At 62.2% G+C, this 19,565-nt stretch overlaps 1 protein-coding gene across 7 annotated transcripts; it reads right to left on the bottom strand.

Moving 5' to 3' along the window:
* Positions 1-531: 531 nt before the first annotated feature.
* Positions 532-18,969, bottom strand: PDGFA (platelet derived growth factor subunit A). 7 transcript variants are annotated; one of them, XM_060077957.1, is made up of 7 exons: positions 18,863-18,969; positions 17,639-17,768; positions 16,113-16,209; positions 11,289-11,393; positions 9,649-9,836; positions 3,732-3,877; positions 532-1,297 (listed from the first exon to the last, which is right to left on the bottom strand). In XM_060077957.1, the coding sequence occupies exons 2-7, from the start codon at positions 17,699-17,701 to the stop codon at positions 1,177-1,179; spliced, it is 720 nt and encodes a 239-aa protein (XP_059933940.1). In that variant the 5' UTR covers positions 17,702-17,768; positions 18,863-18,969; the 3' UTR covers positions 532-1,176. The 7 variants fall into 7 exon arrangements, 5 of the variants coding, with proteins under 5 accessions (XP_059933940.1, XP_059933941.1, XP_059933942.1 ...); XM_060077958.1 differs by lacking the exon at positions 18,863-18,969 and adding an exon at positions 18,164-18,182; XR_009530116.1 differs by lacking the exon at positions 18,863-18,969 and adding an exon at positions 1,660-3,156 and having other exon boundaries at positions 1,212-1,297; positions 17,639-18,146.
* Between the last annotated feature and the right edge of the window lie 596 nt (positions 18,970-19,565).

Genomic DNA, 19,565 nt, shown 5'->3' with positions numbered 1-19,565 from the left:
TCTCCCAGTCATCACCCGGGAGCTCCAGCACCCGGGCCACGGGCCACGTGACAGACAGGTCATGGACTCGGCTACGCAACTAGAAAAACGTGGCCACAAATGCTTTTCACATGTATGCATTTTGTTGGTGCGTTTGTTTTTTTCCTTTTGGTTCAAAAAAAAAACATGGCAGGCTCTCAGGTATATAAAACTGGTAATATTAGACAAAAATACAAACTTCACCTTTACAAAAAAACAAAATCAAAAAAACAACACACACACATAATTTCTGTTGAACACACGTAAAGCGTAACATTTTACCAAAAATAAAGAGTTTAGGTTCTGTCCAAACACCAGCGGCAGCAGCAGGGAGCAACCCTGGGCAGCCGCTCCGGAAAGCCACATCCCCAGGCCTGGCCGCAGCAGGTGGGAGGGACTCAGGGCAAGAGGCTGGGGGACGGCATGTGATTGGTTCACGCAGTTCTCTCGAAATGGCTTAAATTAAAAAGTGAGTAAAATGGGGCAAGGAAGAAACACGTAAAGCCAGAAACATTTAGGAAATGATGCATAGGTGGGTATACCATGTTTATTTTAATACATCTCATTTGTTTGCATCCTGCTAGGAAAGGTACCGTCCCACCGTCCTGTTACTGCAGCCTGGTGTTATCGGTGTAAATGTCATTCAAGAGATAATTAAAAAAAAAAAAAAAAAGAAAAAAAAAAGCTAGGCAAAGAGTAGAAAGGAAAGCTTAATAATCACTTTATGGTGTAAAAAAAAATCCACTTAAGGCTCTCAGGAAGGTTTCTGTATAGACTTAAACACTACAGCAAGGAGATGTGGTTTCCGAGACATTCCTGGCTCCTGCGTGCCCCTGCAGAGCCCGGCGGCATCCGATCGCAGCCTTCAGAAAGCAGGCTCTGTGTCCTTGGCCAAAGCACCTGTGACCACCCTGGAAAGAGATCCAGTCTGCGGAGACGTTTGTCACTTCCATCCCTCGGGGTGTCCCTCCATTCCGGCAAATGTTTAGATATTTTTGTGAGTGAGTTTTGTTTGTCATGTTTCGTGGTTTTGTTTGCTCTCTTTTTTTGACAAGGAAGCTTCTTATTGTTTCACCGAGTGCTACAATACTTGCTTTGATGTCACATAAACAACGTATACTGTCTCTTTGTTCTCCAGAGTGTGCATGGAGACAGTTTTCACAGAGGAGAACAAAGACCACGCTGGCAATAAGCACCGTACATAGTAGGTTCAGGAATGTAACACGCCATGTACATCCGTGTCCCGGAAAAGGGCTGCTGGCTGATCCTCACCTCACATCTGCAGGCAGAGGGGAGAGACAGATGCTGAGAGGCCACGAGCACACACACCGCTGAGTGACGTCGACTGTGTGAAACATTTAAGCCAATCAGAGGCGTGCACGCAGGCACACGTGTGCGTGCGCACACGCACGCACGCGCACACACACACACACACGCCTCGTGGCAAGTCATAGGATTCAGAGCTTTTATTAAATTTTTCAAATCAAATATGCCTCATTACCCTTTCTGTAACATCCTGACCAGAATTGGGACTAGGCTCTTGGGATCTCACAGAACACAGCTTCATAGCAAACCCCATTCTCCCATTGTACAGATAGGGAAAACTGAGGCCCAGAAAGGTTCTTATGCCTGTCTCCTCACCTTCTTCTTTCTTCCAGCCTACAGCTTGATGTGATTTCTGGAGATCCTGCAGCCATCTTGGGCCATGAGGCAACCCTGAGGATGGATGCCACCAGCAAGACAGAGAGGTCTCTGTGACCAGGCAGAGCTACACTGAGCTGAGCTAAGAGCAGCTCTTTCCCACCCTACGTCGCCTGTCTGTTGCTCATCCCAATACTTGTACCACCACATGCCCACAGCCTGAATGCTAGCAGGGAGGCAGGGACGCCTGCCCCTCCCTTTGGGGTATCAGTCATCAGCTAGCCCACGGAGGCTAAGCCCAGTGGTCATAAACTTGGCAGCACAGGCAGGTATAAAACCAGCCCCTGCACCACACCCTGGGGACCCAAAAACCAAGGCTGAGCAGTCGTTTTGGGGCTGCTTCAAGATCTGTCCGCGTGGACCTTTCCTCCCCAGAGGATCCTCCTGAACGGACGTGACCTGCGGGCCTCAGAAGCTCCTGACCTGGCAGCGTTCCACAGTCACACATCGCTCAGCTGGAGCCTGGGCTCCCGGGCACCTGTCTCCAAGAATTCCTCTCACAACTATTTGTTTTGGATGCCGTGGGCTCCCACATGCCCAGAAGCAAGGACCAGGCTCTGCAGAGCCCGACAGGCCAACACGAAGGACCAGGAAGGCTTAAAACTGCCTCCTCCATGGTTGCCCACAACCACCTTCTCCTGGGAAGCCCCTCTGAAAGACCACCATTCCCAGGCCCCCTTACAGCAGAGGGGTGGCCAATGAGATCAAAGCAAAAGTCACTGGGTCCTTTCACCATTGTCCCCAGTCCCCACCATAATCTTTCTTCCAGGCCTGGAGTGTAACGTGATTTCTGGAGCTTTGGCAGCCATCTTGGGCCATGAGGCAACTCTGAGGATGGACACCACTAGCCCTGGAAAGAAGTGGGTCCCTGACGATACCCTGAGACTGGCATACATGCTCTGATCTCCCTACCTTATCTCAACCCTTGTTTCTGGCATGTTATTAGCAGCCAAACACAACTGCCAACACAGTAGCCAATAGCCCTGTACGTTTACAAAGCATTTTCAGACAGGATCTACTCAGCCTTCAACAATCTTGCCCTGCAATCCCTCTAAGCCTCAGTTTTTTCATCTGTAAAGGAGGTGGGTAACCTGTCCGAGGTGATCCCAGTGAGTAAACATCAGAGCTACCCCACTGCTGCTCAGGGAACCCAGATCACTCCGCTTGTGTGACGCCTTGCCTCCCCAATCAACAAGGACCAAAGCCAGAGCAGGGGCCCCGGAGCAGGAGGGAGCCATGGGCCAGGTGTCCCGAGCAGCGGGAGGGGAGGGGTTGGGGACGGGAATGCGGAGACCCGCAGCCCAGCCAGACAGCAGAAGCTCGCAGACGGATCAAGGCCAATCAGGGCGCGTCCTCGCCTTCGGGGTGATTCGCTGAGTGATCAGTCGCTGCGCCTCCCACCCCAGGACTGCGGCATGGCCGGCGGCCGGCTCCTACCTGGTGGACCGCGTTAGATGGGTTTTAACCTTTTTCTTTTCCGTTTTTTACCTGACTCCCTACGCCTTCCTGTTGACAGAAGGGCAGGGAGGGTGAGAGGGCCTAAGGGAGGGCTGTGGGGTGGAAACTGAAGCCGTAAATACCTGGGGTGTTTGTCTTTCTGTAAAACAACTCGATGGCGCTGGCACGGAGACACTTCCTGGTCCCCTCAAGCTGGCCCAACACGGCGGTCACGACGCCGGGCTGCTCTGGGCAAACTCTGCCCCAGGGGAGGCCAGGACCCCGACTGGCAACGCCGCGGCCAGCGCCCACCACCCGCCGGGGACAGGGCCCTTCCTCGGCCACATCTCACCCGCTCCCCCCACCAGCTGGGCAGGTGACTGGACCCGCACAGCGGCCAGACCTCTCTCCCTCCCCAGCAGGTCCCAGGCCACGAGGGCAGCTTAGCAAACAGGCCTTGGCTACAGCCCCCGATCCCACCTCCCCCGCCCTACCCACCCACCGAGCCCACCGGACGTGGCTGCAGAAGCCAGGCTCTGGACCCTCCACCGCACCACCAGGACGGCGCCCCTTACCCGCCTCCTCTTCCCGGTGGTCGGGGCTCGGGCTGGCGCTTGCGCACGTGCATTCCAGGTGCTCTTCCAGCCGCACCTGCACCTCTTTTAACTTTGGCTTCTTTCTGACGTACTCCACCTTGGCCACCTGCCGAGACAGCGGCCCGCTATGGACAAGCGGCACGCGGCCCTGGGAGTGGGGATGTGCCGGGCCCCACCCGGGGTGCGAGCAGCCCGACCTCTGACCTCTGACCTCCTCCCGGTGGGAATAGCAGGGCTATCGGGGAGAAAACAATAAGCTTCGGCGCAGCATTTGCGGTTTGGTCCTATTTTTTTTTTTTTTTTTTTGCGGTACACGGGCCTCTCACTGTTGTGGCCTCTCCCGTTGCGGAGCACAGGCTCCGGACGCGCAGGCTCAGCGGCCACGGCTCACGGGCCCAGCCGCTCCGCAGCATGTGGGATCCTCCCGGACCGGGGCACGAACCCGTGTCCCCTGCATTGGCAGGCGGACTCTCAACCACTGCGCCACCAGGGAAGCCCCTGGTCCTATTTTTTGTTTAATATTTATTTATTTATTTGGCTGCGCCCGCGTCTCAGCCGCGGCATGCAGGATCTTTTAGTTGCAGCATGTGAACTCGTAGTTGTGGCAGGTGGGATCTAGCTCCCTGACCAGGGATCGAACCCAGGCCCCCTGCATTGGGAGCATAGAGTCTTAGCTACTAGACCACCAGGGAAGTCCCTGGTCCTATTTTAACTTAAAATAAACCTAAAGGGCTCACACACGCCGGGAGAAGGCCCGAAGGGATGCACTCAAGGTGGGAGCTCTGGGTGAAGGAAGGAGTTTGCGCCCACGTTTTAGGGGCATCTGGGACAACGTGTACTTGACTATCAGCAGCTGAGGAACAGGGCTACTGCTCACGGTCTGCGGCTCAGGTGTCACCCTCCCTCCTGTCCACCCCCTGAGGCCCGAGGAGGAGCACGCAGCCCTGAGGGCTCACAGGGAGGCTGTCGGTCTGGAGGCAGATTCTGGCCTGTCATAGACTCCAGACGAAAGCCCCTCGGCCACCTGACACGGGGCCGGGCCCAGCCCCGCAGCCTCGCCCGGGCCCCAGGTCCCGGGATGGCCCTCAGGGACACCCACTCCACCCACCCCTAGCTGTTCTCCTGGGGAGACAGGCAGGAAGGGAGCAGAGCCCACCCAGCGTTCACCCTGGGTGCGTGGAGGCCCCGGGGAGGCCTGGCTCGTGGTCCAGAGCTGGCCAACGTGAACGGGACCCCAGGCCACGAGCAGAAGCCCCCAGCCCAGGGACAGTCCTTCACAAAGGGCCTGGAGGCCAGAAGATGGGGGACCCCCGTCCAGGCCTGGCATGGCCACGTGGCTGCACCTTCTGGGCACCTCCCCTGGTTTCCTCTGCGGGGCAGGTACGAGGACCCAGGCCCCCAGGCAGGGGGGCGGGCTTGCCACCCACCAGACAGACCGGCCATGGGACCAGTGCACAGTCCGGCAGCGCTGCCCCCCGTGGGCCCCTTGGTGAAGGGCACACGACACCAGCTGCTCAAGTCTTTAGAGAAAAATCTTATTTTTCTTATCAAAGAAAAACAAACAGGAATTTATGGTGGCACCTGCTTCTGGGTATGCAAGGATTCCAGGCCGGTCTGGCACCTCTGTCTGGCCAGGAAATGGCTACATTTTTTTCCCCAAGAACACACTGTGAGTATTAAATTCTCAAAAGCGTCCTGCACAATAGCCAAGGCCACAGATCAAGACGCTGACGCCCTTGGGACCCCATCCCATTGCCTCGGCCCCCAGACCCATACTGGAGCCTATTGGGGCCCCACACCTCTCCCCTCCTTCCCACTGTTTGTCTTGGGAGCCTGGGCTGCACCTGAAAAACCTGACATTCAGATTCCCCGCCACGGAGCTGCTGGGTCATGAACACCCCACCCGCGTGTTCCCAGAGCAGACCCACCGGAGACGCCATCCAACAATGCCGTCACCCTTCCAAGCAGGGCCTTGAGTTCCTGCCACTCACTGCCCGCCCCCCCCGGCTGGGCTGCTATGAGGCGGGACGCCCCCAGGAGGGCCAGGGAGAGCCACGCCCTGCAGGGGACCCCCCAGATTATCAGAGTGCCATCCAGAATAAACACCAGCATCTGCTGAACCCCACATGCCAGGCCTACAACACTCACAGCTACCCTGAGAGGGCACAGCAGCGGCTCGTTTCGCTGGAAGGTGGCCTGGACTTGGAGCCGGCAGAAGTCCTGAGCTCACCGCTTAGCCGGGGGACACCCTGAGTCTATCGGGTGAGGGCTCCGGGACTCCACGGCCGACTCCCGGGGTCATGGCCGACAGACCTCGACCTGGCTCACACGCAGGTGGTCCTTCTCAAGGCCTGGCTTAGGGGCCACAGTGGCACAGAGAAAGCGACCCAGCTCCAGGGCCTGAGGCCGATGGGCAGGGCCCCAGAGGCATGTCCACCTTCCGAGGTACTGGCCTCCCTGACCTGCTAGGGCTCCCCCCCGGGCAAGGGTAGGGCATCCCTACCCACCAGAGGGGAGGGACTCAGGGGCCCTTTACCTGAGACTCACTGCCACTGCCACTGTTTTCCCCCCAAAGCCCCAAACTAGCTCCCCAAACAGCAATGGCTAATGGGGCCCCAGCTGGGACCTCCCACCCAAAGCAACCCCCCAGTCCAATATTGGGTGCAGAGGCCCATTACTGAACATCCCAGGTGGACATGCCACACCCACCTTCCAGAAGCCTGAAGTCTAGCAAAGCAGAGCTGCAGACAACCACCCTGGACATGACCACAGAGCTGGGTCCAAGCTTCTGGAGGTCTGGCCCGTGGGCTGCCCTGAAACCAAATGCAGCCCCAAACTTCCAACGTGTGAGAGTCTGGAGGCTCGCCCGTAGGTGGGGACATGGCTACTCAGAGCTGCTCCTTCACCCTGACCCGCTGCCAGCCCATCCCGGGGTCCGCACTGTGGGGAAGACACCAAGCGCTGACCATGTCGAGCAGAGGGCAGGGAAGGCGGCCCCCGGGACCCCTGCCCACCTGGCAACGCTGGAGGGTCTGCAGGGGTGCCAGGGCCCGCTCCAGATGCCACCCCGAGGGCAGGCCCTGGAGGTCCAAGGCCGCCAGTGAGCTGTGGGCACAAAAAGCCTCATGGAGGTCACGGTGGGGAGCTGGGGGGCGGGCCATCGACCCCAGCATGTCCTGACCCAGGGCCCGGGGGCTGCCTTCAGCCGAGGACACCTTGCACGGTTCGGCCACCTGGGCCTCAGGAGGGCAACCCCTCCCGGCCTCACAGTTATCTCCCTTCAATAAGGGGCGCCTCTGACCGTGCACGACCAGGAGTGCGCCGTCCCTACCGACCCCCAGCAGCCATCACACCGCACCCAGCCTGGGATTCCCAGGGGCCCCCTCCCTGCTCGGCCTCAACCCCGAATGGAACAGGAACGGCTCCTGGACAGGCTGGGGGGCCAGGCCGGCCTCCACAATGGGCCTCCTGTTCCCACTGACCTCTGTCTCCTCTCTGCCAGAACCCCCCGTGTCTGGGGTCGGATGTTTTCCTGCCAACCTTTGGATGGGTGGGCAGGGAGGGGATGCCTTCCCTGAAGAGGGAGACGGAGGAAGGGGACCGGGTCTGAGGGGGGCAGGGCCCCCGACGTGGAGCCAGGCTGCCTGGCCCCTGGCTGCAGGACTGAGCTCTCTGGGCAGACGGAGGCCCACGGGGAAGCCCCGGGCTGGCTGCCCCACCCACCCCGAGCCAGTCGGGCCTGTGCCCAAGCAGAGATGGACCACCCATCCTCACCCACTGTGCCGCTAGGATCCCCGAGGAGCTCTGCACACCCGCCCGCCCTCAGGGTGGACCAGGGCAGAGAGGCGGGGTTAATGTCCATCCCAGGACCGGACACGCCCCGGTCCTCCCACCGCAGGAAGCCAGAGTGGGAGCAGTGGAGGATCCCCAAAGGCTGAAGCCCACGAGCAGAGACCCCCACTCCGTTCCCGCTCCCCTGTGCCTCCAAGCCCGTCTCATGCCTTAAGGACAGGCCCCAGAGCCCACCTGCAGGACAATCTAATCTTGGGCACCCCACCCCCATGCCCAACAGAGAAAGACCTCAGTTACCCAGCTTCTTGGGGCTCCTAAGACCCCTCCAACACGCCACAAGCGAGGACCCCCAGACCCAAGGAAGCAGAGGCGGGCTGGCCGGGCTGGTAGCTGAGCCCACAGGCAGGGCGGTTAGACCTCAGTTTCCTCCTTTAACTGAGGAAGAGGCAGTGGCGGGGGAAGCGGGGATGCAGTGCTGGGCTGGGGGCCCCACCGCCTGAGTCTGGAGCCCCGAGGCGGAAGCCAGCGCCCCAGGAAAGCACTCCAGGGGCAACTCGGCCCCAAGGGGAGCGTCTGCCTGAGACCACGGGGCGGCAGGCCGTGGAATGTGCTTACTCAACACACAAAGCACGCCGAGGACCAAGCCCCCAAGGTCAAGGGAAGTCCCAGTTACAAGTCTAAAGTGCTTCTCACGCGCCAGATACAGGGTCCTTAACCCCGCACCTCACTCGGGGGCCAGCGGCCGACTCGACAGGCCTAGACTCACTGACTCACAGGGCATCCAAAATAATTCCTAGCGGAGAGATGAATTCTACTGCACCCCACCACCGAAGGCCTCATTCCGGGAAAAATGGACCCCCCTGGCACTGTAGGCCCAGCTGAGAGGGGGCGGGGCTGCTCCACGTGGAAGGTGCCAAGTCCACGCCCCCAGGGTCACATGGGATCATGACCCACCCAGAGCCAGCTTCCAGGGGTGGGGGGGCAGCCCCTCCTCTAGACAGGGACCCCCCCCCCAGAATTCTCCAGCCTCAGCCACACTTCGGAGAAGCCAGGAGACAGCCTAGAAGCCTCCCTCCAACCCTGCCCTTTTGAAAACAGAAAGACTGACACCCAGAAGCAGGGAAACTTGCCTCCAAATAGCAAGGCCAGCTGCCCCTGTGGGAGTTCCACAGTCCAAGTACCTCAGACCCATTCCACAGAAGAGGCAAGTGCAGCCAGAGGGGAGCAAGCCAAGGCCGAGAAAGGCTTCCAGCCATCGGGCCAAAAGCCAGACCCCAATCTGGCTGCCCAGTGACCCAAGGAAGCAGAATTTCCCCCCAGGACTCAGCGGAGGAGCTCCTGCATGTGTCACGTGAGCCTGACCTTTGTGCATGCCCCCGGTGCTGCCCTTAGAGGTCATCACGGCCAGCCCCCCTGCCTGAGAGAGGGCTTCATGGCAAGCACTGGCCATGTGCTGGCTCCCAGGGGCCCCAGGACGGCGGCAAAGACATCCAACCCGAGCCATGCAGCCTGTGGGTCTCCGAGCAAGAACATACCTACCCGCAACAGGGGTGGGGCCTGGCCCCCAGGACCTGAGCACCCCCAGAAGGACCCTTCTGGCTAGCACTCCATTGACACGCATGTCCAGTGGAACGGGGGCACCCTCCCAGATTTCAGATGGGGACGGAGGTCCAGCATGGCAGGCAGAGCGCCTGGCCCCTCGGCCTGAGCCGCGGAGGAAGTCAGCCTCCCCCGACACCAGGTCCCACCCCAGCGCTCCCTTCCTGTCTCCAGCAGGGTGAGGCCCTGAGGGGACCACCAGCCCCTTGCCATGCACCACAGTCCCCACTAAAGTGCCCGCGAGACCTCTCCAGGGCCTGGAGGAGACGTCAGGCAGCTCCCAGCTAAGTGGCTGGACACCTCGCAAGACCCGTTAGTGAGGCAAACAACTGCGTCACAAGATCCAAACTTGTTTCGCATGACCGACCAGGACCCCGGCCCCGGCTCCACCCCCCGGCCTCGGTGTGCCTGTCAGAGAAACGGGAGCATCCTCCAGCTCACCAGCAGGCCTGGCCGCCCAGCTGGGTGGGGCTGCCCCAGGGGCCGGAGGACACGCCGGGCTCACCTTGACACTCCGGTGGTGGACGCGGGACGGCTGGCACTTGACACTGCTGGTGTTGCAGCAGCCGGTACAGCGCTTCACCTCCACGCACGGGGGCCAGATCAGAAAGTTGGCAGACGTGGGGTCCACCTGGCTCCGAGGTATCTCATAAATGACCGTCCTGGTCTTGCAGACTGCGGGGATGGCTTCCTCTGAAGAGATAAGAGCCCAGTGAATGTTCTGGAAGCCCCAGGGCTGCAGCAGCTCCCAGGGGCCCAGGCAGGAGCATCCCCATGGGCCACAGCTTCCTCCAACAGGACGTGTCACACAGCCCCCGGTCCAGCAGAGGCAGAAAGACCCCAGCCCCCAACGGGTGCACCTGACTGGCCCAAAGATGAGCAGGGGCTTGAGGGCCAGGAGGGGAGACCCCGGGGAAGGGGGCTGCGGGGAGCCCACCCTGGGGGCAGAAGGCTGAAAATCCCCCAACACCCCGGGGGCTCACACAACCCCTGCAGCCAGCACGGAGCAGGGATGACGGCCTTCACCCCAGTGCCAGGGGGCAGGGGGATGGTCTCTCAGATGCCCCCGCCTCCTGCATGTGAATCCTCAGTGGCCTCTAGGGACAAGCCACCAAATCAAGAGGGCTGGGTGCTGGGGGTCTGGCCGACCCAGTGGGGGAAGGGGCTCCACTCACAGCGCCCACCAGCTAGAGGGGCCTGGGGAGTCCAGCCAGGCAGGGCCAGAGGTGGAGCCAGGGACAGGGACCTTCACTCCGGCCCTAGCTCTGCTCACAGGCACCCCTTTCATCTGGCACAGAACAGGCCTCCACCGAGGATCCTGCAGCCCTACCAGGGCACCTGGCCTTGGAGACGGGAATATACGTTCACAGCGGCAAACGTCATCTGGGGAAGGCCTGCTGGCCTCAGCCAGGGATCATTTACCCACACACCACGCCCAAAGGTAGAAGCTATAAAATCCATATTCTTGGAGGAAATAAAGCTCGGACAGAGGGAGTGACATGCCCAAGGTCACACGGGGGATGGGCAGCAGTCGGGACCCCCAGGTGGCAAGGGAGTGGGTGGTCACACCTCCCCCCCAGCTGCGTCCCTGGGGCAAGATCTTCCCTCAAGGCTGAGCCTGGGGCCCCAGGAGACCCCCACCAGCTAGTCACTCCTAAAGGGACCAGGCAGACCCGGGGATGCTCTGCGAGAGGGAACAAACCCTGCGTGGGGGCCGGGGGGCCAGGCCTGAGTGAGCTGGGGGCCCTGGGGAGGGCCCACCAGGTCCAGCACGGCTGTACCCACTGCTCTGCAGCGCAGCTGGGAGCACAGTGTGCTCCACGTTACGAACTGGAAATGAAACACGACCCGTCTTCCAGCGAGGCTGTCTCCAGCGCAGGCCCCAACAAGACCGGGCACTTCAGGAATTTATGACGGCTCCCCCCTCCTGGAAACTCTCGGCCCAGGCCAGGCCTGCAGCAATGAGCAGGCGGCTGGGGCAGGGAGGAGGGATGCGCACACGGGACCCTGAGCAGGCTGTGCCTTTGTTTTACAGAGAAGAGAAGGGATGGATCCCCCGAGGCCACGGTTGGGGGAATGGGGGAGAGGGCAGGCCCCAGAGCCCCTCCCACAGCCCCCCACCGGCCCAGCAGTCCTGGGGCTCACCGATGCTTCTTTTCCTCCGAATGGGCACAGGCCGCTTCTCCGGCACATGCTTGGCGCCATGGCCCCCGTGGGCTCTCAGGCTGGTCTCCAAAGGCTCCTCGGCCCCTGCAGGTAGAAACAGGAGATAGCGACCGGCCGCCCACACCTGGGCACCCAGGGTCTGTCCAGCAGCACGTCCCTCCCCAGACCGGACGGGGTCCCTCCACACCCACAAGGGGGGCTTTGAGATGTGCACAGGAGACTCCCAGCTGCCAGCAACGTCCCACCCAGCCCTGCACAGCTGACACGAGTCCCCGACACACGCTGCCCCGCTGCACATCACCAAGAAGCCAAAGCCGAAGCCGCAGGCCCATGGGGAAGGGGCTGCAACCAGCCTGCCCATGGCTCCTCCTCAAGGAAGCGCGGGTCAGGGCTGAACCAGCTGAGGGGGCACCCGAGGCCAGCCCTCCCTGCCCAGGAGACCAGAGCTAACAGGCCTGCTGCTCCCAGCTGGACAGGGGACCTTGGACAGCGGGCTGGACAGCGGGCTGGACCGAGGACCAGCAAAGGCTGCTGCTGCGACCTGTGCGCTGCACGCATCTCCCTCCCCCACCGCCCTCACTTAAACCAACACTCGATGAGCATCCTGGCCTCTGAGGGGCGTCGGAAGCAAGGCCAGACTGGGCCTCAGCCAGACCCCACTGGTCCCTGAACTTAGCCCACTGCGAGGAAGAGGACACGAGAACCGGGAGCAGGGAGTCAGGGGTCTGGGTGCCTGTCGGGGGGACACAGCTTTTAGGAAGGAAAAGTGCTTTGCCATCCAAGTATCTAAGACCTGCAGAGCAGCGGCCTCAGAGCCAAGGTCACAGCTGGGCCTAGTGCCCTGGACTGGCTACAGTCCCCTCGGTACGCATACCACCACCCTCTCTGTCCCCAGGGCCCCCAGAAAGGGGGTGCAAGGGACACAGTCCTGCCACCTGCCATCTGGCCTGACCCAGCCCAAGGATAGCGCCTGCACCTGGATGAAGTGGGTCACACTTGGCCTCCCCACCCTGGCCTCCAGACCCACTGGGGGATCTTCCCACTTCTCCTCTCTGACACTGCCTCCCCCATAGATACCCAGGGGCAACAGGTCCCGAGAAGGCACGCCCCAATAGTCAGCAGCTGCACAAAGATGCCCCCTCTTGCCACCCCCCCACCCCAAGAAGCTCCAGTGGTATCCTGGCCACCAGCTCAGACCAGAGGCCCCCTCCTCGGTGCCCGGCCCACCTAGGCCTTGGTGACTGTCCACACACCCACAAGTCTGGAACCTGGACTCATCGGAAACGGAGCACAAACGGGGCAAACGCGGTGGGAATGCAGAAGACATGCCTGCCTTGAATGCCGGCGTCCAGGAGAACCCAGCTCTTCCCTCAAAATGACTCAATGTTCCACTGCCACTAATTTTTTTTGAGACCCAAAATAAGATCAGAACAGAACTACTCATGCAGTAAGAATTTCCCATCAACCAACTGTTACAAGAGACATTTTTTCATGAAAAAGTGACTTTATGAGTCACGTCCTGGTGGTGGCCATCTTGCCTTCGCCAAACCCAGAAGCAGCTGGTCCATCCTGAGCTTCTAAGAGAAAATGGAACGGCAGCAACCCGGGCTGCACCCCCGCGCCTCACTCTAGCCAGGCGACAGCCACCTCCTGGGACGGCACGGCACCCTGTGTGCAGGAGGTGCTGCCACTTCTTCACCTCGGAGGAAACTGAGGCCTGAGACGTGGAAGACAAGCGAGGCCAGCGGCCGGCAGGAGACCTCGGGGGCCCGTGGCCACACCCAGACTGCCTTCCGCCCAGGCCTCTCGCCCCCGAATGAGCAGAGAAGACATAGCCTCCTCCCAGTCCATCAACTGTCCTGAAACCTGAACCAGGGACTCGATCTCAGTCAGGAGTAGAAAGAGCTCCCGGTCAGACAAGCTCAGCCACTGCCCCATCGAGATGGGTGGTCTGAAAGCCCAGCTCGGACCCGCCGACGCGGAGGCAGCCCTCTGATTTACGCAGGTCGAGATGCAACAAGTGGGGACTCCCAATAGAAGGCCACGCGTGAATCATGCCCTAAAACTGCTCTCAGGACAGTTAGTCAACGGTTTTCCCTTTTGTCTGTTATGCACACACGTCAAAAGGATGGGGAGCCATCCTCCAGCCATCAGCCCTGGAGGAGCGTTAATGGCCGAGATGGGATATTTATGTATCGGTTACTCAGTGACCACGGGCACCGGGCCAGGCTGCTCAGGGAACAAAGCTCCCGGCTCCCGCCACAGCTCTGCTGAATGGTCTGCTCTCAGCACGCCCGACACACAGGCCACAAACTTCACGCTACTGGCCATTAGAAGACCACATGCTGGTCTCTCCACCCAAAGGCCACACGTGAAAAACCCGGTCCTCGTGCACGCTTGCAACTCGCAGGCCAGGCGCTGGCACAGGAATCCACCACCTCGGGGCCTCCAGCGGAGGTCCTCACCTGTAAAATGGGAACAAGGTCCGGCTACTGGGAGGAGGCCACGCCCCACCTGCCAATCACACAGCCCTGCCCACTTGGGAGGAGCCACTGTTAAAGGAGCCTCTTTCCTGCTTCCTGGGCATCAGCCTGGAAGAGCCCCCTTTAGAGTTACAAAGAAGAGTAAGGACACCCAGAACAACGGGTCTCCTCCGCACCCAGCCCCCTCCTCACTGACCCCAGACCAGCCTCTGACTGGACCTGCTGGGGAGTCCTGGGCCTGGAAGGCAGCTTAATCCTCCAAGAAATGACCCCACAGCTGTTTGCAGCCTTTCCTAGCAGCCAGCTCCGTTTCTACTCTTCACGTTGGACGGAAACAGAAGTCGGGGAAAAGACACCCCCCCAACCCCGCAAAACAAGCTATAGAAGCAAACAGCTCAGGTGAAAGGGGGGCTGTGAAAGGGGGACTGACCAGGATGCAGGAGACCCACTTTGGGGTTTGTATCACAAAGGGTCCCAGAGGGGCATGGCTGCTGAGCAAGGGAGACCCTGGGGCCCCTCCAATGTTCTCACCCCAAAGTTTCCCAGGCACTCGGAGTGCCACTCTCAGACCCCAGATCTTCTGATGGGGCGTGGTGGGGGGGAGGCGATCCATTCTCTCCACCCCCCGGGGCAGGAGGGAGCCGGGCTCCCGGGGGCTTTTATAAAAGGGGCAATTTGAAACCAGCCCGGAGAACCGGCTGGTGCACCCTTACTTTTTATGTTTGGACCCTCCAAGGAGGCGGTGGACCCAGAAGCCCCCAGGTCAGGAATGCTATCAGCATGACCCCAGAGCTGCAATGCTAAAAGCATTCATGGGTGGGGGGTGGGGGAGAGGCGGGGCTGCGGAGACCGGAATAAGAATGGTCCCAGCAGAAAGTGAATGGCCCATTTCCCAATGGCAACCCAAAGCTGGTCCTGCAAGGAGGCCCAGCCTTTCCCAGGCCTCTCTTCTGCCAGCCAGAAAAAGACCTCTCTGGGAGCCAGTCTCCCCACTTTCCCAAATCCATCAGGGAGCAGCAGAATGCAGGCAAGTGTTTTCCTCGGCTAACCAAAGCCAAATCCTTCCCCCCAGGGTTACACATCAAGGAACCAGATCAAAATCCCCCCCTGGCCCAACTCTGATCTCCAAGTGAAATTCTACCCTCTTCCTGATAAGGATCAGCCAAAGGATTTCCTGGGTCAAGAAACTACAGAAACCATCGCCCTTGCTAGAAAATGGTTTTGGCATGAAATGAAAATAGTTCAGGCCTCTCCACCACCATAATTAGGTACAAATTTCCAAATGACTAGACCATGTGATTTTACTTAATTCCCCCGCCGCCCCCTTTTTTCAGAGTAGTTTGCAGTGAGTGAGAGAAAAATCTTCATTTCACGTAAAATTCTTCCAACCAACTCCTACTGACTTCAGTTGCTCCATCTGACAAGTTCATTTGGGAACTCTTTTTATCCAGTCAACAGTAAGTTTTCCGATTTGAGTATCTCCCTAACTAACTCACACTGGAGTCCCTGCCACAAAAATGTGGGCCAGAATCCTCGTCCTCTAGGAAGGCCCTTCCTCTGGTCCACACCCAAGCGCAGTCACCCAATATCATCAGGCTCCAAGCCCAGCCAATCCGGGTCCCTCACCACCTTTGCCCACCTGGGGCCATTCCAACCCTGCCACTGACACTCCAAAGAGCTTCAGGGTCCTCTTGTCGAAGAAACTGTTTTCTAGAGTGGCTCAGCTCCAGAGCCTGAGGGGGAGCCCCAAAATAGTCCCCAAACAGCAGATGTGTCCAAGGCGCGCCTTTTTATTGGCTCATGAAAACAGAAAGACACAGGCCTCCTACAACCACAAAGGCCCAGCCCCACGTCGGGAGCGGGGCAAGTTCGCAGCGATGACAAAGGGGCCCAGCCGGGGGACACCGGTGCACGCCTGCCCGACCGGCGCCCAGGGCCTGGGCCGGTCCCGGTGCTCCTCCCGGCCCTCGGGCAGGCCCCGGGCCGCACACCTGGCCGGGGCGCCGGCGCCCTCTATGCGGCTGAACTTTCTGTGACACACTGGGCATTTTCCTTAAGTGCAAAAACAATCCCTGGGCGAGCGAGCAGCCCTCGGCCGCCGCCGGGAGAGAAAGTGGTGATTGGAAGAGAAACTCCTGACTCATCCGCCTGGGCTTTTATGGCCCGGGATTGGATTCTGACCTTTCGGTGCGCTCCTGCTCGGCGCCCGGCCCGGCCCGAACGCGGGAGGCGGCGCGGGGCGCACATACCGCCTGCCCGCCTGCCCGCCTGCCCGCCGCCCGCGCCCTCCCAGCGCGCCGAGGGAAGGGGCGCGATTTACCTACGGAGTCTATCTCCAGGAGTCGCTGGAGGTCCCGGATGCTGTGTATTTGACTGTGCGCCAGCCTCTCAATGACCTCGCGGGGGATCTCGGCTTCCTGCAAGCAGAGCAACACGGTCAGCGCCCCGGGCCGCCCAGAGCGCCTGGTCCCCGGCCCGAGGTTGCCCCGCCCCAGCGCGCGCGGGCGCCTCGCACGCAGGCCGCCCGACCCCCAGCCCGGGCCCTGGAGCCTGAGGCCGGGGTGGGGCTGGGTGAGACCCCCATTTCTCCGTCCCCAGCCACGTCTGCCCTTTGCAAAAAGAAAGCGCTCCCCACCATTAAAAAAAAAAAAAAAAAACACCACTCGGCCCCTCCGCCCCGGGGTGTCTGTTACAAGAGGTCTGGGGCAGAGAGGGGCCCAGGGAGTTGCTGATCTAACAGTGAAATCAACATCTAGGAAGATCAAGTTGAAATGCGTCACGGATGGGCAACGAAAGTCACGGCAGCCCTAACACTTTAATCTACCCTGGGGCTTAAATTTCACACCCAGAATCCCGGGCCGAACCTGCGGGGGAGAGGGTCTGTCGTCTGCAAACACGCGCACGCACACACACTCACACACTCGCCCCACCCCGGGCTCCGGCCCAGCCGCGGCCCTAGCGCCGACTAAGACGCCCCAAATCCAGCCGCGGCTGGGAGGGGCTGCCAGGGAACTTAAGGGTTAAATATCTACCTCTCACAGCTCCGGGTCCCAGCCCAGACCACCCCCACCGCTCGGCCTCCACCCCCACCCCACCCCCCCGCCAACCCCGCTCCTTCCTGATTTTTAAAGGGAGTCGGGGGTAGCTGGGGGGTCTCAAGCACTAAGTTCCCACGACGGGGTGTAGAAAGTCATTCATCACAGCAGAGCTCCCGGGGATTCGGAATTCGAGATTGGGGGCTGGGGGTGGGGACGCGGGCGGTGGGAGGGTGAGGGCGCCTGGCCCGGCCCCGGCTCGCCTCGCTCAGCCACCTGTAAGCAGGCCCCGGGCGGGCGGGACTGCGCTGGCCCAGCCGCCCCTCCGGGCATGGGGACCGGGAACCTGGGTCTGCAGCTCCGCGCTGCCCACCCTGCCTGCCGGGGGCTCCCGCCGCAACCGCCCCTACCTGTTTGTCGGCGGCCCTTCTACCTTCCCTGACTCCGCTGGCTCACACACACACCCCCTTCCGCGCTCCCCGCACCCCGATGCTGCATTGTCCGCCGCGCCCCGGGTTTCCCTCCTCGGAAAGGAGCCCGCGCCCCCCGAAGTTTCTCCCCACTCGTCCACCCAGCCGCCACTCCGTCCCTCCACGGCACAGCGACGCAACACGCTGGAAACTCACCAGACACACTTAGGCATGGCAGAAAATAGAACCCAGTTGGGAAAATTTAAAAATCGACCACGCTAGCAGAAATCAAAATGCGCTCTGCAGAGCCCCAGAGCCCGGGATCCTCGGCCCGCGAGCGGCCGCAGGGGGCGTGCGCAGGGGGAGTCGGAGAGAGGACGGGGCGCGGGGGTGGCACCCACCTCGGCCAGGGCACTGGCGAGGTATCCGCAGCCGAGGAGCAGCAAACAAGCCCAGGTCCTCATCGCGTCCCGAGGCGCTGGCGGCTCGGCGGGGTGGCGAGGCCGCGGGGCGGGCGCTCCAGCCGGGCTCCTGTGGCGGCGAGATTCAGTACCATCCCTCAGGGAGCGCGGCCCGGAGGAGGGTGGCGCGGAGAGCAGGGAGCCGACGGAGCGCGCCAGGCGCGAGCAGCGAGTGCGGAGAGGCAGGCAGCGCCACCGAGGAGGAGGAGCAGGGAGTGCGCGCTCGCCGCGCCCGCCGCGCCGGGAGCCTCCTGGGCCGCCGGGTAGGGGGTGGGGACGGAAGGGGCGGAGGGCGGGGGCTGGGCCTCTTCCTTGGTGCGTTCCCGGTGCTGGCCGCCGCCGCGCTCGCTCCCCAGCGCTGGCTCTAGGAGCGACCAGGCCGGTAATTCTGCATATTTGCGGGCGTCAGCCCCGAAAGGGACCCCGGAGCGAGGCTGGAGCCGCTGCCGCCGCACCACCCATCACCTGTCTGGACACCCGGCCAGGCCCGGCGCGGGCTCGCGCTCTCCCTGCGGGCTGCGGGCGGCCCTGCGCGCCCGCCGCCGGCCCCGCGCTCGCCTCCGGCCTCCTCTGGTCGCCGCCGCCCGGCCGGGCACGGCGCGGCCCAGCACGGCGCGGCCCGGCGGCCTGCGTGCGCCCCTCCGCGGCGCGCCCTCGGCTCCGGCGCCGCGCTCCGCCCTCCGCCGGCCCGAGCCGGGCAGAGCCCGCGGCCGCTCCGCCTGGCAGCCGCCGCCCGCCCGGGGCCTCGCCGCGCGGGCCTGAGGGCGGGCGCAGGGCCGAGCCGGCGCCGCCGCCGCCGCCGCCGCCGCCGGCAGGAGAGGAGGAGGAGGCGCGGGCAGGCCCGGCTCGCCGGAGTTGTGCGGGCTCCGCAGGGCGCGCGTGTGGAGCCGGCCGGCGGCGGGGAGGGGGTTATAGCGCCGCCGCCGCCGCGCCCCTCCCCCGCCCCCTCCCCCTCGCCTCCCCCGGATTCCGGGCCCAGGACCCGCACCTCGGAAGCGTGCGGGGGCCGCACGGGCCGGGCAGGGCCCGGCCGCCGCTGCCGCCGCCGCCGCAGTGAGCACACACACGCGCTCACGCAGGCAGTAAAATCCATCAAGGCCCCGCTCCCGGCCCCGAGCACAGCCGCCGGGGCTCCCCGCGCGCCCCTCCCTCGAGCTTGCCCACCCTCCAGTGCCAGCTGCAATCCTGCAGCACCGGACGGGGAGGGGAGGAGGCCGCCGCAGAAGTGCCGCCGTCGCCGGCTCGCCTCTCTCGGGCCCCAGCGGCGGCAGAGGGCAGCGCCCAGAACTGCTACGCCAAAAAGGGCAAAAGCGAGCCGGCCCCCGCCTCCCGCCCCCCGCCCCGGCGCTCCGGCCTCTTTCCACGGTTTGGATCATGGGCCCCTGCCTCCCCCTCTCCATAAAAGGAGGGGGAGTGAGTCTCTGGTGAGAGGTGGGGCGGGTTTAGGGGCGCGTCTGGGGCACTCACCTGGCGGCTGCCACGCGCCCCCGCCCAGAATCCGATGACTGGGGCGTCTGACTGAGGAACCTCCACCCACAGTCCACGAGGGGAGAGCGCCCAGGTCGGAGGAGGGGGCTGCAGCGTGCCTCGTCCCCACCCTGGGACCCCTCATCCTCCAAGTCCCCGATGCCTCGTGGAAAGCCGGACGGCGGCCTGAGCCGGGAACTCGAGGGGTTGGAAGGCAAGGAAAAGAAAAGAGCCGCTCATGAGGCACCCGGGAGTCTGAGCCTCCCGCGCCGGAATCCGCTGGGCGCACAGAGCGCCACCTCCGGCCGCGGCGCCGCACAGAGCGATGCGGGGGAGAGACGCGAGGGAGGCCGAGGCCTGAACTGGGCCGGACGGCGCCCCCGCCACCAAAGGGCCATGC

Source organism: Mesoplodon densirostris, chromosome 16, assembly GCF_025265405.1.
Source record: "Mesoplodon densirostris isolate mMesDen1 chromosome 16, mMesDen1 primary haplotype, whole genome shotgun sequence".
Classification (NCBI taxonomy): Eukaryota; Metazoa; Chordata; class Mammalia; order Artiodactyla; family Ziphiidae; genus Mesoplodon; species Mesoplodon densirostris.
This window is presented reverse-complemented; position numbering and strand designations above follow the sequence as displayed.

What these genes read in the sequence shown, in the direction of transcription:
- PDGFA (XM_060077957.1), bottom strand. Translation starts at nt 17,701, where the DNA reads ATGAGGACCTGGGCTTGTTTGCTGCTCCTCGGCTGCGGATACCTCGCC. An exon ending in TCGGAGGAAAAGAAGCATCG is followed by an intron (nt 9,837 to 11,288) that starts GTGAGCCCCAGG and finishes TTATCTCTTCAG; the next exon opens with AGGAAGCCATCCCCGCAGTC. An exon ending in CCACCGGGAAGAGGAGGCGG is followed by an intron (nt 1,298 to 3,731) that starts GTAAGGGGCGCC and finishes CTCTGCCTGCAG; the next exon opens with ATGTGAGGTGAGGATCAGCC.